The sequence below is a fragment of the Spinacia oleracea genome, chromosome 2 (assembly GCF_020520425.1).
Source record: "Spinacia oleracea cultivar Varoflay chromosome 2, BTI_SOV_V1, whole genome shotgun sequence".
Lineage (NCBI taxonomy): Eukaryota > Viridiplantae > Streptophyta > Magnoliopsida > Caryophyllales > Amaranthaceae > Spinacia > Spinacia oleracea.
In genome coordinates this window covers 108728950-108746791 of record NC_079488.1, presented here as the reverse complement: position 1 = coordinate 108746791, position 17842 = coordinate 108728950, and the positions used below count along the sequence as shown (strand labels likewise).

General features: G+C 36.4%; 4 protein-coding genes across 8 annotated transcripts; 3 read left to right on the top strand and 1 right to left on the bottom strand.

Moving 5' to 3' along the window:
- Positions 1–3625: 3625 nt before the first annotated feature.
- Positions 3626–4725, top strand: LOC110781965 (germin-like protein subfamily 1 member 17). The gene is made up of 2 exons (XM_021986011.2): positions 3626–3845; positions 4008–4725. Exons 1-2 carry the CDS (start codon positions 3722–3724, stop codon positions 4568–4570), a joined length of 687 nt encoding a protein of 228 aa, XP_021841703.1. The 5' UTR covers positions 3626–3721; the 3' UTR covers positions 4571–4725.
- A 2053-nt stretch (positions 4726–6778) lies between these two features.
- On the bottom strand, positions 6779–17205 carry LOC110782131 (uncharacterized). Of its 5 annotated transcripts, none has more exons than XM_021986230.2 (5): positions 16997–17202; positions 16845–16898; positions 15479–15601; positions 13990–14154; positions 6779–7022 (listed from the first exon to the last, which is right to left on the bottom strand). In XM_021986230.2, the coding sequence occupies exons 1-4, from the start codon at positions 17060–17062 to the stop codon at positions 14026–14028; spliced, it is 372 nt and encodes a 123-aa protein (XP_021841922.1). In that variant the 5' UTR covers positions 17063–17202; the 3' UTR covers positions 6779–7022; positions 13990–14025. The 5 variants fall into 5 exon arrangements, with proteins under 5 accessions (XP_021841922.1, XP_056693731.1, XP_021841923.1 ...); XM_056837753.1 differs by having other exon boundaries at positions 6779–7048; positions 13996–14154; XM_021986231.2 differs by having other exon boundaries at positions 13996–14154.
- LOC110782130 (germin-like protein subfamily 1 member 17) lies at positions 7465–8656 on the top strand. Its single transcript, XM_021986228.2, has 2 exons — positions 7465–7751; positions 8010–8656. The coding sequence occupies exons 1-2, from the start codon at positions 7628–7630 to the stop codon at positions 8570–8572; spliced, it is 687 nt and encodes a 228-aa protein (XP_021841920.2). The 5' UTR covers positions 7465–7627; the 3' UTR covers positions 8573–8656.
- On the top strand, positions 12009–13201 carry LOC110782129 (germin-like protein subfamily 1 member 17). The gene is made up of 2 exons (XM_021986227.2): positions 12009–12222; positions 12455–13201. Exons 1-2 carry the CDS (start codon positions 12099–12101, stop codon positions 13015–13017), a joined length of 687 nt encoding a protein of 228 aa, XP_021841919.2. The 5' UTR covers positions 12009–12098; the 3' UTR covers positions 13018–13201.
- Positions 17206–17842: the final 637 nt, after the last annotated feature.

Below are 17842 nucleotides of genomic sequence, written 5' to 3'. Positions count from 1 at the left end.
GTATGTTTAAAATGCTATAAATTCTAATTTTATTGTGTAAATATACATTAGCCACATTTACGTGAGTAAGTGAATAACATAAAAATTAATTAATTTAAGTTCATACAAATTTTATAACCTTTTATCGCTAAAACTCATGTAAACCCACCTGACCTACCGTAATCACATCTGTCAATCTGTCATAACCTACCAAGCCCATCAGACCCACCCGACCCGCACAACCCACGATCCATCATGTACTGTGTCCATTTTTTCCGACACAACCCACAACTCGACCCACCCTACTTTAACTGAGGCGGGTTGTGTGTCAATTATCCCCGACCCACGACCCACCAAACCCACCCACAATCCACCCCCACCCGCCACGTTAGCTATCTATTAATTAGTATGAATTAATCCAACTAAAACCAAAAAAAAGAAGCATGAATAACCGTGTGTTTGGGAACTCTAATTTAATGTAGAAAATTGTGTAAAAATGTGGAAATATGAGAATTCCTTAATTTTAGCTTGTTTGGTAATTTAAATGGAAAAGTGAGGAAAATGAAATGTGTGGAAATCTGTGGAAATCAACTAATTATATTTTGCCTATTTTATTTTCAACACTTTTCCCCTCAAAAGGGATGGAAAAACTGTGGAAATCTGAGGAAAACAAGATTCAAGAAGTGAAATATATGAGATATTTCAATTTTTTCCAGTTTTCCATAATAATTAGCCAAACAAATTAAAATTTGTGATTTCTACATATTTCTTCAGATTTGTTTTTCTACAGATTTTCATAGTTTTACTTTTCCTCACATTTCCAAGTTCACTTGATTTCCAAACACAGTGTAAAAGAGCCATTTAAACCCAAAAATTAAATTGATTACATGCCCCAATGAAGTAGATCCAGTAAAAAAAGACGTAAAAATGGTAGATTGGGATTTGGGGTGCGATAGAGAGAAACAACAAAGAGAGCCGTAGAAATGGTTGAGACTTGAGAAAAGGAGAGAAGTGTGTTTGAGGAGGGTGATGGCAATTTTTACCGTGGGGTTCACAGCAATATCATATCGCTGGAATGTGTTACCACCGGGTAATGATAATTGTTACCTTGTCCCTCTAACAATCACCTAATAACGATAGTGATGAATCTGTTTCCTTTTTCTTCCTTTTTTTTTTTTTTTTTTTTTTTGACATAGGTTTAATTTTACATAAATTAAAAAGTTTACACATTAAACAAAGTATTAGAGTCTTTATAGACTATTACACATACTACAAAACAAACTAAATGCATAGGCTCTTCTCCGTTGGACCCTCGATTGTTGACTTGGCTTTGTTTACAACGCCAGACCACACATAGCGTGCCAAAGCCTTTTTTAGTGAGTTCCTTGAAGACTGATTTGCTGGGGAGGTAAACTATTGGAGGCGACCTTAAGAACCTGTAAAACTTGACATACAAGGAAAGAAGTAGAAGAGTAGTAACGACACGAGCCGGTTGCAAAGAGCCTGAGATTTGCTCACAAGCTATAAGAATCACCAAAAGTGACTCGGAAAACATGCTATGAACCCCCGTAGAACGGGGAGCAGCGTTGAAATAAAAGTTTTTGAAAGCGATAAACAAAGTCATCGCTAACCTAAATTGAGAATTAACATTAGTTAATCTCAACAACGAACAGACAACCATGACCCATGAATACCAAAACCCCCTCCCACACATACCTTCTTCCCTCAACTTACATCCCAACCCCTCTCCTCCACATAATGACTTCCAATCTGTGAAGGAGGAAACAACATCTATTATCAATGCCTCCAACAACCTATTAACTAATCCCAACTTTTCTCCATCAATCTCCCAATAAAGGCTATCCCACATAGGACACCTTAATACAACCCACACAACCAAAAACATGTGTTTAACAACAAATGCAACAACCTCATATAGGAACACATCCAACGAAAATAAAGAGAACCAACACACTACAACCCACCAAAACCAACAAGAACTAAAGATAAACAAACTCAAAAACGAATCAACCCTGTCGAAAAACAAGCAACACATATGGAGAAAGCCACGCACATCCCTAAACCAATTAGGGACAACTAGGATTTCAAGAAAAACGACTACAACTAATACCAATACAACCTAAATCTTTACATTTACCGTCAAGATCGGGTTACTCCGACACCACAAGACGGCGGCGACAAGGTTAAATCCGGTAAAGTAGTCAATCCAAAATCAGATCAAATAAGCCTCTAAACTAGCAAAATCCTAACCCAAACAAGAAACCCTAACCCTAAACTTTTACCTTTACCGGCGAGATTATCGTCGGCGGCGCTTGGGTTAGCTTTGGAGATAGGACGCCGAGGTTGTGAACTTTGATCCGATCAATAATTCCTTATTTGAACACAGCAACTCCACACTTGAACACGACAGAGATGACTAATTCTGAACAAGAAATCCGGCGAGATCAACGAACTAAGAGGATGGGGAAACCGCGAGACGGTGGCGGCTTGGTTCCTCTTTCACTTCTCGGCCGGAAAACTACACGATCTACAAAGATTAACTCACTAGGAACGGTGAAGCGCTAAATTAGCAGGCTCGCCGGCGACCTGAGCGAGCAGAGGTGCTCCGGCCACCAACGAGCCTCAAAGGGCGGTGGCGGCGGCTAGGGTTTGAGTTTTTGGGAGGAGGGGTTTTTAGAGAGAGAGAAGAGTATGCAAATGACCAACAACAAAAGTAACATACTAAAAATCCTTTAAACCTTAATTAAGTTTGATTTACACGGGAAATTATTTTCCATTTCTTAACTTGTTTGGTTGACATACATTAACAAATTTTGAAATTTTAATGAATTTTGATTCACCAAAAAAGGAGGTTTGATAATTTATTTCTCATGAATAAATCGAATAACTATCCGACCTATCAATTCCTTATTACTTTAATCTTCTCCCATTTTTTACTGCCAATCAAACAAGTTCATCTCGTATGATGATCAAGATTTTTCTTTGATAAAGTTTCATATTGAGAACACCAACAAGAGAGAGCGGATGAGGATTACTTGTTTCATGTTTAATTATAGTCAAAGATTAAACAAATGTTTTGGTAAAAAGTTACGAAACGGACTAAAACGAAAATTTTAAAGATAATTTTGAAATAGGGGTAGTACTCCATAGCAAGTAAGATTAGTTAACTTTTGAACACTTTCGAGTAACTTAAACTAATAATAGTGGTTAAGGAAAGAGGTATGCATAAACTTTAAGACTAATTCTAGGAGCTGAGAAACGCCATTACTGTTTATAGTCAAAAGATTAAACAAATTGTTTTGGTAAAAAGTTACGTATGCATGGCAGCATGGGCTTCTTTTCTTTTTAAACAAACCTAATCAATCGTTGACGTAGACATAATACTTGATTTGGATTGAGAATTAGGCGCTAATTAAAGAGTTGATCTAGTAAAATTACTGAGGTAAACACACAAATGTAAACATGACTTGGCAAGTATCGTGACTATTGTATCTTCATTTAAAAAGTTGATACAGACCAAGTCTTCTATTAAATTACCTAATTACTAATACTTGGTCTTTAAACTACATCATCTAATTCAACTATATTATGTCTATATATATAAGGGACATCTTTTACATGCTAACAATCAAACAAGCTGCTTAAGAACATTACAGGGCTTAACTTACACACTTACATCAAAAGCGAATAACCAACAATTTTAGATTTTTTATCCGGAATCATGGCAATTCGCAACATCCTTACCTACATTGTTGTTATAGCTATCGCTTCCTCAGTTGCCTACGCTGCTGATCCCACACAGCTCCAAGATTTCTGTGTTGCAGTTAATGACCCTAATGCTGCTTGTAATATTCCTCGCATCTTTTAATGAAATTGCATTTCTTATGTTTTTGTCAACCAAACAATTGCTTATCATTTTATCATTTTTACTGCTTATACTCTTTAAACTTTTGTTAGCATAACACTAACTTATATTATGGTACTTTTGTTGTGTTTTGTGGGTGCAGTATTTGTCAATGGACAGTTTTGTAAGAATCCAATGGAAGCAACACCAGAGGATTTCTTTCGCCAAGGGCTTGACAAGCCAGGGTTCACCGGAAATGGCAATAGACTAGGTGCCAACGTGACCTTAGTCAGTGCAGCACAAGTCCCAGGCCTCAACACTCTTGGAATATCAATCGCTAGAATTGACTTTGCACCTTACGGGCTCAATCCTCCCCACACTCACCCTCGTGCTACTGAGATCCTTACAGTTTTGGAGGGAACTCTGTACGTTGGTTTTGTGACATCAAACCTCCAAAATGGTGAAAATAAGTTGTTTGACAAGGTGCTTAATAAAGGAGATGTGTTTGTTTTCCCTCAAGGCCTCATCCACTTCCAGTTGAATGTTGGTAAAACTCCAGCTGTTGCAATTGCTGGTTTGAGCAGCCAAAATCCCGGTGTGGTCACTATTGGTAACGCTGTATTCGGGGCGGAGAAACCTATCTCAGTTGATGTTCTAAGCAAGGCCTTCCAACTTGATGGCAATGTCATTAAGCGTCTGCAGTCCATGTTTTGGATCAGCCCTTAATTCAGTAATGATATAAACTTATTTCTCCTATGAAGAGATTCTAGCTATTGCTTCAAATTTAAGTACCTTTTGATTTAATAAACAATGTACGTGTTTTACTTTATGTGCGATATTTATTTGATGAATTAATAAAAATAAATCAATTTTATTCTTTATATATGGCAATTAACTTGAAGCTAAAAAAATGTTTGGCACCCAATTCGATTGTCAAGATTTCGTAGCATAGATGATAGAACATATTTCTTTGATCCATTTTTCATATTTTTCCAAAGACCATCAGGCCCGGCCCTAGGGGGTAGGCGAGGGGTGCGACCGCCTAGGGCCCAAGGCGGAAAGGGGCCCAAAATAATTGTCTATCCAGTAATTTAGTACTAGTAATAAACAACGCATTAAATACACATGTTATTTCCTTGGCTCATTGGCAGGAAGTAGGTTCTAAAGTTTTGATATCTACTAGAGGTCTAGGGTTCGACTCCCCTTACTAACTCTTTTCTTTTTAAACTTTGTCAATATTTTTATTTTTGTGTTTTACGTTGAGTTTATGTACGTAGTATTTGACTTTTAGTACTCAGTTCTAATTGATATAACTATATGTGAGCAAAAAAATTGATGGACTATGGGTTTATAAGTTTTAAAATAGATAAGCATTTTAATGAATACAAAATTAACTGATATTTTTATATGCTCAAAATGAACCTTTATTTTCAAAAAATATCTCTTTACGCATATTAATTATCTTGTAATTAAGTAGGTATTTATTTTATTGAAATATTTCAATAAATTGACTAGAGCCGGATTTTGAAATTCTAGGATCCTGCAAAGGAGATATAATAAGTTTTTATTGATTTGAATTCAACAATAAAATGGTTTTCACAAAAAATAAATATTATTTCAGTTAAAGACGTATTATTTTGGAAGGGGCCCAAATCCCTTATTTCGCCTAGGGCCCTCAAAATGTCAGGACCGGCCCTGAAGACCATCGCTAAAGTATAAGGTTATGCGTAGTACAACGTAAGCTTATTACATACTACCTCCATTTCAAAATGATCGATCTTTACACTTTTCATGTTAGTCCGTTTCATAATGTTCTTTACACTTTGCTTTATTCTGTTCTTGGACATGAAAATTTACTACCTTACCCTTTTTTATCCCCACAATACTTACAATTTTCCACTCACTTTTCTTTTGTTTTTACTCTCATCCACATTTTTACACATTTCTCTTACTTTATCCATATTTTATTATATTCAACCAACTTTCTCATTTTTGTGCAAATAATAACGGTAAAGATCTTTATGAAATGAAATAGTAGAAATTAGAAACATCCTAAAAGAGAATCAAGTGGCCAAGAGGTCAATGTGTGCACCGTGTTTGATTCTCATCACCACCCTTTCTTTTGGGTAAAACTATCTCGGAAAAAACCTAAACCTAAATTAAGTTTGATTTACACGGGAAATTATTTTCTTAACTTTTTTAGATGACATAAACGAATTTTGAAATTTTCATGGGCAATGCAAATTACAAGACAAAATTTCAAAATTCGTTTTCAAAATGGCAATACAAATTACAGGCCGGGAGGGGGTGGATTCGAACATGAGACTTAAGCTCTTAACCACTAGGCCAAGATTGGTCTTGGTAGCAGAAACCGACTTCTAAACTACATGTATTAATTGACAGAAACTTATGGGTTAAGTTCCCCGTGTTACGCACACAAGAGTTGCCCTACATTAGAGAAGATGAGAGACATTTACCAACTTAGTCCCTCTGTCCCTAAAAGATTGCCCCAAACAACATTTTTCACTTTATTAAGAAAGAAGTCAAAAGAAAAGTAAGTGGGTTGTGGTTTAGTTATTTTGCTAATATAAATAATAGAACTAGCATTTACCCCGGGCGATGCCCCGATTCAAATGTAGAATATTATATGAAATTTTTTTTTTTACGCACTGTTTACACATTTAATAACTATGGGAGTTTGACTCTTTTTTTAATAACTATCCGGAAATCCGGAAATAGTTTATTTTGTTTAGTTTATTTTGTTTGGATGTAGCTTATAAGAGAATTCTAACGCTTAACAATCCCTGCTCAACTTAATTATCAGATTTAGAATAGGTGGAAAAGTCAAGTTATCAGACTCAGACCAAAGTAGAAGAATCAAGTTATCAGACTCAGACCAAAGTAGAAGAATCAAGTTATCAGACTCAACCCAAGTAGAAGATCGATCGACCCAAGTGCTTGCTAAATCCCTTGGCAATTACTAACATTCTATAAATCATACATCCAAAAATTATGTACAAGCCATACAACTATTAAAAAGTCTGCAGGAATAATGACAAAAATGGAGCAACATAAGCATACACTTCAAAGTTATGCCTTCAGTTTTAGGGAGAGCACACATTCAAATTGGTTCGCGGCTAGAACGTCCATCTTGACGACTGACGAGCATGCTCAAGTCCTGATAATTGTCTCATTTAACAAATACTCCGTAGCAAGTAAGATAAGTTAACTTTTCGAATAATGAATACGTAATATCTTCTGTAATAACTAAAGGTAATAATAGTAGTTAAGGAAAGAAACTATGAATAAACTTTAAGACTAGTTCTAGGAGCAGAGACAACAAATAAACCACAACACTGGACTGTTTTTAGTCAAAGATTATTCAAATTGTTATGGTAGGTTACGTATGCATGGGCTTCTTTTCTTTTTAAACTCAACTAATCTGCCGTTGATGTAGACATAATACTTAATTGGTTTGATAATTAGGAGCTGAAGAGTTGATCTGATAAAATTACTGGGGAAGACAAAATTTTAAACCTGACCTGGTATCGTGACTATTGCATCTTCATTTAAAAAGTTGATACAGACCAAGTCTTCCATTAAATTACCTAATTACTAATACTTGGTCTTTAAACCTCAGCATCTAGTTCAACTATATGTCTATATAAGGGACGTGTTTTGCATGCTAACAATCAAACAATCTGCTTAAGAACATTACAGAGCTTAACTTGCACACATCCATAAGCGACCCACAATTTTAGATCTTTTTTTTCCAAAACTATCATGGCAATTCCTAACATCCTTACCTACATTGTTATTATAGCTATCGCTTCCTCGGTTACCTACGCTGCTGATCCAACACAGCTCCAAGATTTCTGCGTTGCAGTGAATGATCCCAATACAGCATGTAAGACTCTAATTACCTTATGACCTTAAAACTTCTTTTTTCCAGTTCATTGGTTGCATTGTTGTTAGATGTTGGAAATATCACTACAGTCCTACGGAGTTTCATCATTTAATGGAGCGTAAAACTTGTAATGAAATGATTTCTTATGTTTTTGTTAACCAAACAGCTGCTTATGTTTTTTACTTCTTACACTCTAAACTTTTGTTAGCATAACACTAACTTATATTATGGTACTTTTGTTGTGTTGTGTGGGTGCAGTATTCATCAATGGACAGTTTTGTAAGAATCCAATGGATGCAACACCAGAGGATTTCTTTCGCCAGGGGCTTGATAGGCCAGGGTTCACCGGCAATGGCAATAGACTAGGTGCCAACGTGACCTTAGTCAGTGCAGCACAAGTGCCTGGCCTCAACACTCTTGGAATATCAATCGCTAGAATTGACTTTGCACCTTACGGGCTCAATCCTCCCCACACTCACCCTCGCGCTACTGAGATCCTTACAGTTATAGAGGGAACTCTATATGTTGGCTTCGTAACCTCTAACCTCCAAAATGGTGAAAATAAGTTATTTGACAAGGTTCTTAACAAAGGAGATGTGTATGTTTTCCCTCAAGGCCTCATCCACTTCCAGTTGAATGTTGGTAAAACTCCAGCTGTTGCAATTGCTGGTTTGAGCAGCCAAAATCCCGGTGTGGTCACTATTGGTAACGCTGTATTCGGGGCGGAGAAACCCATCTCGGTTGATGTTCTAAGCAAGGCATTTCAACTTGATGGCAATGTGATTAAGCGTCTACAGTCACTGTTTTGGGTCAGCCCCTAATTGCAGACCTTGCAGTAATGATATTAACTTATTTCTCCTATGAAGAGATTCTAGCTTTTGCTTAAGTAAGTTTTGATTTAATAACCAATGTACGTGTTTTACTTTATGTGCGATATTATTTTATTAATTAATAAAATAAATCAATTTTATGCGTAGTTTTTCCTGTTTTGCTATACATTAGTATATTTGTATTATTGTATATATAAATCCTTTATATATGGCAATGAACTTGCAGCTAAACAAATGCTTGCCACCCAATTTGATTGTCAAGATTTCATAACATAAATGATAGAATATATTTCTTTGATCCATTTTCATATTTTTCCAAAGAACGTCGCGAAAGTATAAGGTTATACGTAGTACTCCATAACCGTAAGCTAATTACTACTCCGTAGAAATTAGAAACATCCTAAAAGAGAATCAAGTGGCCAGGAGGTCAATGCGAGCTAATGCCCGTGTTTGATTCTCATCACCACCAAATAGTGGTGGTTTTTTATTGGGTAAAATCTCGGAAAAAAACCTAAACCTAAATTAAGTTTGTTTTACACGGGAAATTATTCTCTTAACTTTTTAGATGACATTAACAAAATTTAAAATTTTCATGAATTTTGATAATTTATTTCTCATGTATTGTGGAAATTTCTATTTTCCATAAATTCTCACTTCCTCACTTTTTACTTTATTGTGCAATCAAACAACTACCGAACTTATCAATTACTTCGAACTTTCAACATCTCCCATTTTTTACTCAATCAAACAACTCGTCCGATGCTCAAGAATTTTTTTTTGGATAAAGTTTCATATTGAGAACACTAACAAGAGAGAGCAGATGAGAATTACTTGTTTGATGTATGAATACAAGCATACTGTATAGGTGTATACTACTTAATACTCCGTATTACGGAGTATCTTATCTTATCTCAAGATTCAAGCCTCAATATTGAATACTACGGAGTAAAGTAAGGGGGTTTTTATTCGACATCCTAGTTCGCTAAAAGCGCCCGCGTATTTTTGGTTAAAGTACACAATTACCCTTAAGAAAGTTCACCCCCCTCCCCAATCAACCCTTCTCCCACTGCTGCTCATTCAGCTCTGGCAACCAAAACCTCCGCCGCGACCCAAACACCTCCTCCTCCTCTCCCAAAAACCTCCGCTACCGCTGCACCCACCTCCACCTCCCCTCCCCATAAACATCCACCATTGCACCCACCTCTACACCGCTGCACGCCGCTGCACGCACCTCCCCTCCACTGCACCGCTTGCTTCCTCTCCCGCAAAACCGCCGCGAAGAGAAGAGAGGAAACGACGAAGAGGACCAAGTCGAGCCATCCGGAGGCACCCACCTCCCCTCCGATGCAGGCTGTTGCACCCACCTCCCCTCCATTGCACAACCTCCCCTCCATTGCACCGCTTGCTTCCTCTCCCGCAAAACCGCCGCGAAGAGAAGAGAGGAAACGACGAAGAGGACCAAGTCGAGCCGGCCGGAGATACCCACCTCCCCTCCGCTTGCGCCGCCGCTTCGAGTGGTAAGTGTTGATTTTTTTTTTTTTGAACACTGAAGTGCCGCCCATAATTGGCGGTCGTGTCCTTGGTCATACCGCTAGGAAAAGCAGCGGCCACCATGGTTCAGCCGCATATCTTGGGCGGGTGAACCATAGCCGGCGCTGCTTTTCCTAGGCGGCACGACCATGGATCCGGCCGCCAATTCTGGGTGGCATTGTGTAATTTTTTTTAACGCCCTTTCCTTCTGAAATTTAATAAATAAATAAATAAAATAATAATTAATTATATTTCATAATACATGTAAATATGTTTTGATTTTTTGAAATTTTATGAATATATTTTTGAAATTGCTTTTTTAAATAATAGAATTAATTTTGTATGAAATTTAAAATGAAGAGGTGGGTTAGATTTTATAAGAGCACAACCGTCCTTTCGTGTAAAATACGCAGGCGTTTTTAGCAAACGAGGACGTTGAATAGCGATACACTAAAGTAAGTAATCCAGAATTAGAAAACGAATAAATTTGATATCCTAGTTATTTTCATATTGATTACTAATTCGCTTCGATATGGCAGACTCGTCAATTTGGAAGAACTCCACAGATATTATCGATAATGATATGAACTTTCCATGGTCTATGTAAGCTTAGGACCGAAAAAGGTGAAAGTCATTGGGTTATGCAACCAAGGTCATCTCGACAAGCAAGGGGCCAACGCAAGAAGAGTCTACTACTCTCTCGGATGATGTGTATTTTTATTGTAGTTTTTGTTGTAGTGTAAGTGTTGTTTTGGTCTCTAAAGACCCTAGTAATGTTTTAGTTTAGTTAGTTGAACTTTCTTTCATTAATGCAAATTTATCCTATATCAAAAAAAAAAAAGTATAAGTAGCAACCAAATTCTTTTTTTGGTGCGAATGAACCAACGGGCAATACAAATTACAGGGGGTAGATTCAAACCTGAGACTTAAGCCTTAACCACTAGGCCAAGATTGGTCTTAGTAGCAGCAACCGATGACTTCTAAGCTATATGTATTAATTGACATAAACTTATGGGTTAAGTTCCCTGTGTGCAGAGTTGCCCTACATTAGAGAAGATGAGAGACATTTAATTGTCGGACTCAGACTAGGTGGAAGAGTCAAGTTATCAGACTCAGACCCAAGTAGAAGAGTCAAGTTATCAGACTCAACCCAAGTAGAAGATCGACCCAAGTGCTAGCTAAATCCCTTAGCAATTACTAACATTCTATAAATCATACGCCCAAAAATTATGTACAAACCATACAACTATTAAAAATTCTGCAGGAATAATGACAAAAATGGAGCAACATAAGCATACACTTCAAAGTTATGCCTTCAGTTTTAGGGAGAGCACTCATTCAAATTGGTTCGAGAGCATGCTCAAGTCCTGATAATTGTCTCACTTAACAAATACTCCGTAACAAGTAAGATAAGTTTAACTTTTGAACACTTTCGAATAATGAATACGTAATATCTTCTGTAATAACTAAAGGTAATAATAGTGGTTAAGGAAAGAAATATTGAATAAACTTTAAGACTAGTTCTAGGAGCTGAGATAACATATAAACCACAACACTACTGTTTTTAGTCAAAGATTAAACAAATTGTTCTGGTAATTTACGTATGCATGGGCTTCTTTTCTTTTTGACTCAACTAATCTGCCGTTGATGTAGACATAATACTTAATTGGTTTGATAATTAGGAGCTGAAGAGTTGATCTGGTAAAATTACAGAGGTAGACAAAATTTTAAACCTGACCTGGTATCGCGACTATCGCATCTTCATTTAAAAAGTTAATACAGACCAAGTCTTCCATTAAATTACCTAATGACTAATACTTGGTCTTTAAACCTAGCACCTAATACAACTATATATGTCTATATAAAGGACTTCTTTTGCATGCTAACAATCAAACAAGCTAAGAACATTACAGAGCTTAACTTACACACTTACATCAAAAGCGAATTAATAACCCGCGATTTTAGATCTTTTGTTCCCGAATCCACCATGGCAATTCGTAACATCCTTACCTACATTGTTGTTATAGCTATCGCTTCCTCGGTTGCCTACGCTGCTGATCCAACACAGCTCCAAGATTTCTGTGTTGCAGTGAATGACCCCAATGCTGCTTGTAATATTCTAATTACCTTATGACCTTATAACTTCTTTTTTTCAGAGCAAGTTTTACTTCCCATAAAGCTTCATCATTTAGTAGAACATAATAAAACTTCTAGTGAAATTGCATTTTTATGTTTTTGTCAACCAAACAACTGCTTATGTTTTTTACTTCTACACTTGTTAAACTTTAGTTAGCATAACACTAACTTGTATTTTGGTACTTTTGTTGTGTTGTGTGGGTGCAGTATTTGTCAATGGACAGTTTTGTAAGAATCCAATGGAAGCAACATCAGAGGATTTCTTTCGCCAAGGGCTTGACAAGCCAGGGTTCACCGGAAATGGCAATAGACTAGGTGCCAACGTGACCTTAGTCAGTGCAGCACAAGTCCCGGGCCTCAACACTCTTGGAATATCAATCGCTAGAATTGACTTTGCACCTTACGGGCTCAATCCTCCCCACACTCACCCTCGTGCTACTGAGATCCTTACAGTCATTGAAGGAACTCTATACGTTGGTTTTGTGACCTCTAACCTCCAAAATGGTGAAAATAAGTTGTTTGAGAAGGTGCTTAACAAAGGAGATGTGTTTGTTTTCCCTCAAGGCCTCATCCACTTCCAGTTGAATGTTGGTAAAACTCCAGCTGTCGCAATTGCTGGTTTGAGCAGCCAAAATCCCGGTGTGGTAACTATTGGTAACGCTGTATTCGGGGCGGAGAAACCTATCTCGGTTGATGTTCTAAGCAAGGCCTTCCAACTTGATGGCAATGTGATCAAGCGTCTGCAGTCACTATTTTGGATCAGCCCCTAATTGCATTACTTAAAATGCTCCTATACGGCTTTCTCTAAATTATTATGAAGCTATTATACAGCTAATAAGTTTCTAGATATTGTTTTAAATTTAAGTATTTTCTGATATAAAAAATGTATGTCTTACTTTATGTGCAAAAGTTATTCAAGTGATGAATTTATAAAATAAAGCAGTTTTACGTGTAGTTTTTCATTTAGCTACTTTAGTCTATACTCTTTAGTTACTCTTATTTCTTAGCAAATGAACTTACAGATAAATATCCTTAAAGCTCCTGCATAGTTCGGTTATCATCACTTATCACCCCCATGTTGGAATATTGTGGTGGTTTTCTTTTGGGTAAAACTTCACAATTTCCAATCCAAACGGCTAGAGTTTGTTATGGGTTGGGATCTCCCTTTCTCCTCCCTCGTGCAGGGGTTGTGCCATGTATGACCAGTAAATTTTCCTAGGGAAAAAACCCCGTACTTGTTTGGTTTACATGAAAACTTATTGAGAAGTAATTTCCCATGGGAAGTATTCATGGAAAATTACTTCCCTTGTGCAATTCTAAGTAATTGTTTTAACTGCTTTCTCTGATATCAATGGAATTTGAAATTCCCATGATTTTGATTGACCAAAGGGGCTTGGTAATTAACCATACTCTCGTCGAACTTAACAAGGAGCAATTATTATCTTTATTTCACAAGATGGTTGGTTCGGGTAGACTATTCTTGCCTGTAGCTTATAAAAGAATCCTAGAGCTCAACGATCTCTCATAAGTCGGAAAATTACCTAGAAATCATCCTACAATTAAAATTCTGCATGAATTGTGATAAAAATGGAGCATGCACTTAAAAATTATGCCATGAGTTCTGAGGAGCATGCTCAAGTGCTGATGATCATGTGCAACTCAAGTTGACTCATTTATATTTTGAACACTTCCAATTCTTGAATATACTGTACAATTTTAGTTGAAAAAAAGAGGGAAAAGACCTGTACATGCAATTCGTCGTCCTTGTGAGCCCAATGTCAGACATTATCTGGCCAAAACTCTTTGAAGAATGCTTGTCGAGCCTCATTCTCTTGCCGACGCTTATCTTCATCCAGCAGTTTCCTCATCCTTTTTGTGAGTGCTTTCTCCTTTTTTGACATTTTCTCCTGACATAAATAACAACAGTATTAGCAACAGAGATGAGTCAATAACCTAAGGCCCACAACCAATGAATAGTATAAAGATTTGTCAATAATATTGAATTCTGCAATGGTTTATGAACACTAGTTGGATCCCCAATTCAACCAATGTGGATGGCTGCATCAGTTCAGCATGGACCAATAAGAAAACAAGTACTCCGTATTAGATCTCAGCGCCAATTTTTCAAGTCTAGTCGTGGCAATAGCAGTTCCATACCACCCCTCCCCACCCCGTCCTTCCATCCTACACATTCCCCATTCAAGGAAACACCACAGTAGCGTGAACAGAAAAGGGGAAATTATAACATGAAAGTGGTACCTTTTTTGCCTAACTTAACAAAGTAGGTAGCGATTTGTACACCTGTAGCAAAGCTCATACTAGCAAATTAGGTAACTATTATCAACAAGAGATAAATGCAGTTCCAAACTGCATAATTGATAACTGAGAGGGGGAAAAACAATGCAAAACAACAAGTTAACGTTTTGAGCAATGAGGATCATCTCCATTCAGAAAAACAGCCATCTTATTAGGCAGACTGTCATGGACCTTGTTCAGCTACTAAACCACATAATACCACGAGGGGTTGAGGAAAGTGCTTCACCATGTAACCCTGATAATTCTAACATACACAAAGTAACAAAACCTTGAGTATATGAATTGAGGACAATCCAAATCAATCCCAAAAATATCCATATGGCATGGTAACATGTAATCCACCTCCAAAGCCTATCGAATCCATGTTAACATATCCAAAAAACACAGATGTGACTACTATAAGTGTGCTATAATTTCTGTAGACCTTGAAAAGGTACACTACAGTCTCAGGATCTCACATGTTCAATGGATAACAATCTTGACGGGAAGAAAAGGTTGTTGAAGTGCAGGTTAATATGATTGGAATAAAATTGCATGCAGAGGATGAAAAACAGAACCCATCAGTACTGTCTGTAACGCTGCTCACACAAATACAGCATACTCGAAGAAGATGATGTGATTAGTTATGGCTAAGAAGCAATAACATTATCTACAATCCTAAAAGAAGGTTTGAACATACAGGAATTTTCAAGCTACACACCACACCAAGAAGTTTAACATTCAGAAAAAATATAAAATACATAAAGGAAACTAAATAGTCTTTCCTTAAGAAAGGGAAACTATATCCTTATCTTTAATGCTATCGGCAATCACATGAACTTTTAATGTTGGAGTATGAACTTTAATTGTACAAAATTGTAGTTCACCAGCAACAAGACATGATTAAATTCTGTAAAAGAAGCAGCTGAAACTTACTGTTTTCTCCTTCTCATCAGAGGTGGTGGTAGTGGATGATTGCAAGGTCTTCTTTTTCCCTTTTTCTGCTCCCAAACCTCTTTTGTTCTTTTTAACATATGTTTCCACAGGCTCTAGCCTACCCTGTTAGCATCATGGGTGACCAGGTAAGATAATATTGTAATTATATTTTGAAATTCAAAAGTGCAGATAGAAAGACGCACAACCGTTGAACCGTAAATAGATAGTTAAAGAGAGATTTAAAATTCAAGTCAAGATGACTAAGCCTATTACATACGGAGTTTTTGACATACAGATTATTTCTTTATGACTCATCCAATGGAAAATAAAACATGTTAAGTTCGTGGAATGGGTTTGGACTTCTGGTACAATAGGGCATCCAAATTGCAAATCGCCAGCAAATATTATGGAAATTCATGTCCAAGAACCACTATGTTCATAGAGGAAGAGGAGAGCCTCAGAAGAGAACAAAATAGAAGAAGGGAGTTGTGAGAAACATAAAAAGGCTTCAAAAGTCCATTGAAGCAAAACAATCCATGTATTCAACAAAAGAATCTACTCTCTTGTTCTATATTGTTCCACTTTCTCAAACAAAAACGACTCTGAACCAACATTAACATTTGGGTATAAACCTTCTAATAGAATAGAAAAAATGAACAACTAAAAGCAACTAAGTGCGAAACTCCTACAAAATATCAGTAGCATAACTCTTATCAAAAGTTTAAGACGGTAACAAATACGTAGTAACACATAAACATTATATAAACATACAAAAGAAAAATCAACTACGTTGAGGACAAGAATACAAGGCGGTAAATAGTACTCGCAAAAACAAAGCAAGCATCCTCACAATTAAGAGAAAATCCATTGCAACTCCACTATATTATAACAGAAGGCGATACCGAGGTGATCATTCTTATCAATAGACAACATTTCCCTTAATCCCTATTCTTATTCCATAAAGAGCATTATCTATCACCTCGAATATCCATGCACTTAGCTATGAGTTTAAAAAACAAATACAACATTCAGTGACCTATCAATTAGTATCAAATACTAATGAACTCAATGACAACTAAAAGACACTTCTCTACAAATGGACGGGAGAAACACAAATCAGAAAAATATTCCAATTAGAGTAATACAAATAGCTGTATTAACTGGTAATCACTATAGTATAGTGACTGCATTGGTAAAGTTTTGTTTTTCCCTTTTCATCAACAAGCCTACGATTTAGCAATAGTTCGTCTTATATTAGGATTCAATCAAACTGAATTGCAAATTTCAATGATAAATTTGTGATTGCTAGAGATAAAAAAAAAACCTAAAATTGACAAAATTTGGATGAGAGAGAGTGAAAAGGAACCTGTTGAGAAGCACCAAGACCGGTTCCTTCCTTCCAACCATGCTTCTTCAACAGCTGAATTCCAATTTCAAGAGAGTTAGCAAAACTAAAAACGATTTCCAAAAAAAATCAAAATAAGTAAATTCGATACTCGTAATTAAGAAGGAAGAAACCTGAAATCCGATGTTAGAGGAATCTAGAGCAGAAGTTGAAGAGGAAAGCTTGTGTTCGTCCTCCATTCTCTCTCTCTGAAAATAGGCGACGGAATAAGAGGACTGCCGTCTGCCGGAGTCGGTTTTTACGTTTTAGGTGGCGTTGCTTCGGAACATTATTTTTCAGTTTTTATGTTAGGAACTTAGGTTGGTTGTTTTTTTGCTTAATCACATTTTCAATGCTTATTTTTCAATTCAAGAACATTTAGTTTAGTTCGGTTCTGTTCATTTCAGTTAATTTTAGTACAATTCAGTTCAATTTAATTTAAGTCAACTTATTATTTATCACTGTTGCTATACGCAACCTTCAATTACTTTGGCGCACCCCTATAAAAAATCAGAAATACCCTTTTTAATTCTTTGGTTTCTGTATGAAATAGTTAATTATATTTTGTTCAATCTGTATGAAATAGTTAACTCTATTTTGTTCAATCTGTACGAAATAGTTAGTTCCACTATGTTCAATCTATACGAAATAGCTAATTCTGTTTTGTTCAATCTGTACAAAATGGAAGTGTATATTTCATATAAGTTACATGAAGTGACTCGAAATAAACAGAAAAAAACGGATATTACCTCAATTCCAAGGTCTTCCAATTCAAAAAAAATCGTCCATGTCAATCCAAATACGTATTCTAATTTTATCACATACACGTTACACTAAAAAAATTCAAGTTTACGTGAATAAAAATAATAGGGGAAAAGGTTGAGAGAAAACAATAAAAGTGGGGGTTAGGTTTTTTTTTTCAGAATGAAACAAATGAAAGAAAAAAGGGTTGCGTTAAGTAAAATCATGCTGCATTTAGC

Excerpts from the sequence above, each read along its gene's own strand:
- LOC110781965 (XM_021986011.2), top strand. The coding sequence starts at position 3,722 with ATGGCAATTCGCAACATCCTTACCTACATTGTTGTTATAGCTATCGCT. Across the intron at positions 3,846-4,007 it reads TAATGACCCTAATGCTGCTT|TATTTGTCAATGGACAGTTT; the intron begins GTAATATTCCTC and ends TTGTGGGTGCAG.
- LOC110782130 (XM_021986228.2), top strand. The coding sequence starts at position 7,628 with ATGGCAATTCCTAACATCCTTACCTACATTGTTATTATAGCTATCGCT. Across the intron at positions 7,752-8,009 it reads GAATGATCCCAATACAGCAT|TATTCATCAATGGACAGTTT; the intron begins GTAAGACTCTAA and ends GTGTGGGTGCAG.
- LOC110782129 (XM_021986227.2), top strand. The coding sequence starts at position 12,099 with ATGGCAATTCGTAACATCCTTACCTACATTGTTGTTATAGCTATCGCT. Across the intron at positions 12,223-12,454 it reads GAATGACCCCAATGCTGCTT|TATTTGTCAATGGACAGTTT; the intron begins GTAATATTCTAA and ends GTGTGGGTGCAG.
- LOC110782131 (XM_021986230.2), bottom strand. The coding sequence starts at position 17,062 with ATGGAGGACGAACACAAGCTTTCCTCTTCAACTTCTGCTCTAGATTCC. Across the intron at positions 16,899-16,996 it reads CCTCTAACATCGGATTTCAG|CTGTTGAAGAAGCATGGTTG; the intron begins GTTTCTTCCTTC and ends ATTGGAATTCAG. Across the intron at positions 14,155-15,478 it reads CTGATGAGAAGGAGAAAACA|GAGAAAATGTCAAAAAAGGA; the intron begins GTAAGTTTCAGC and ends TATTTATGTCAG.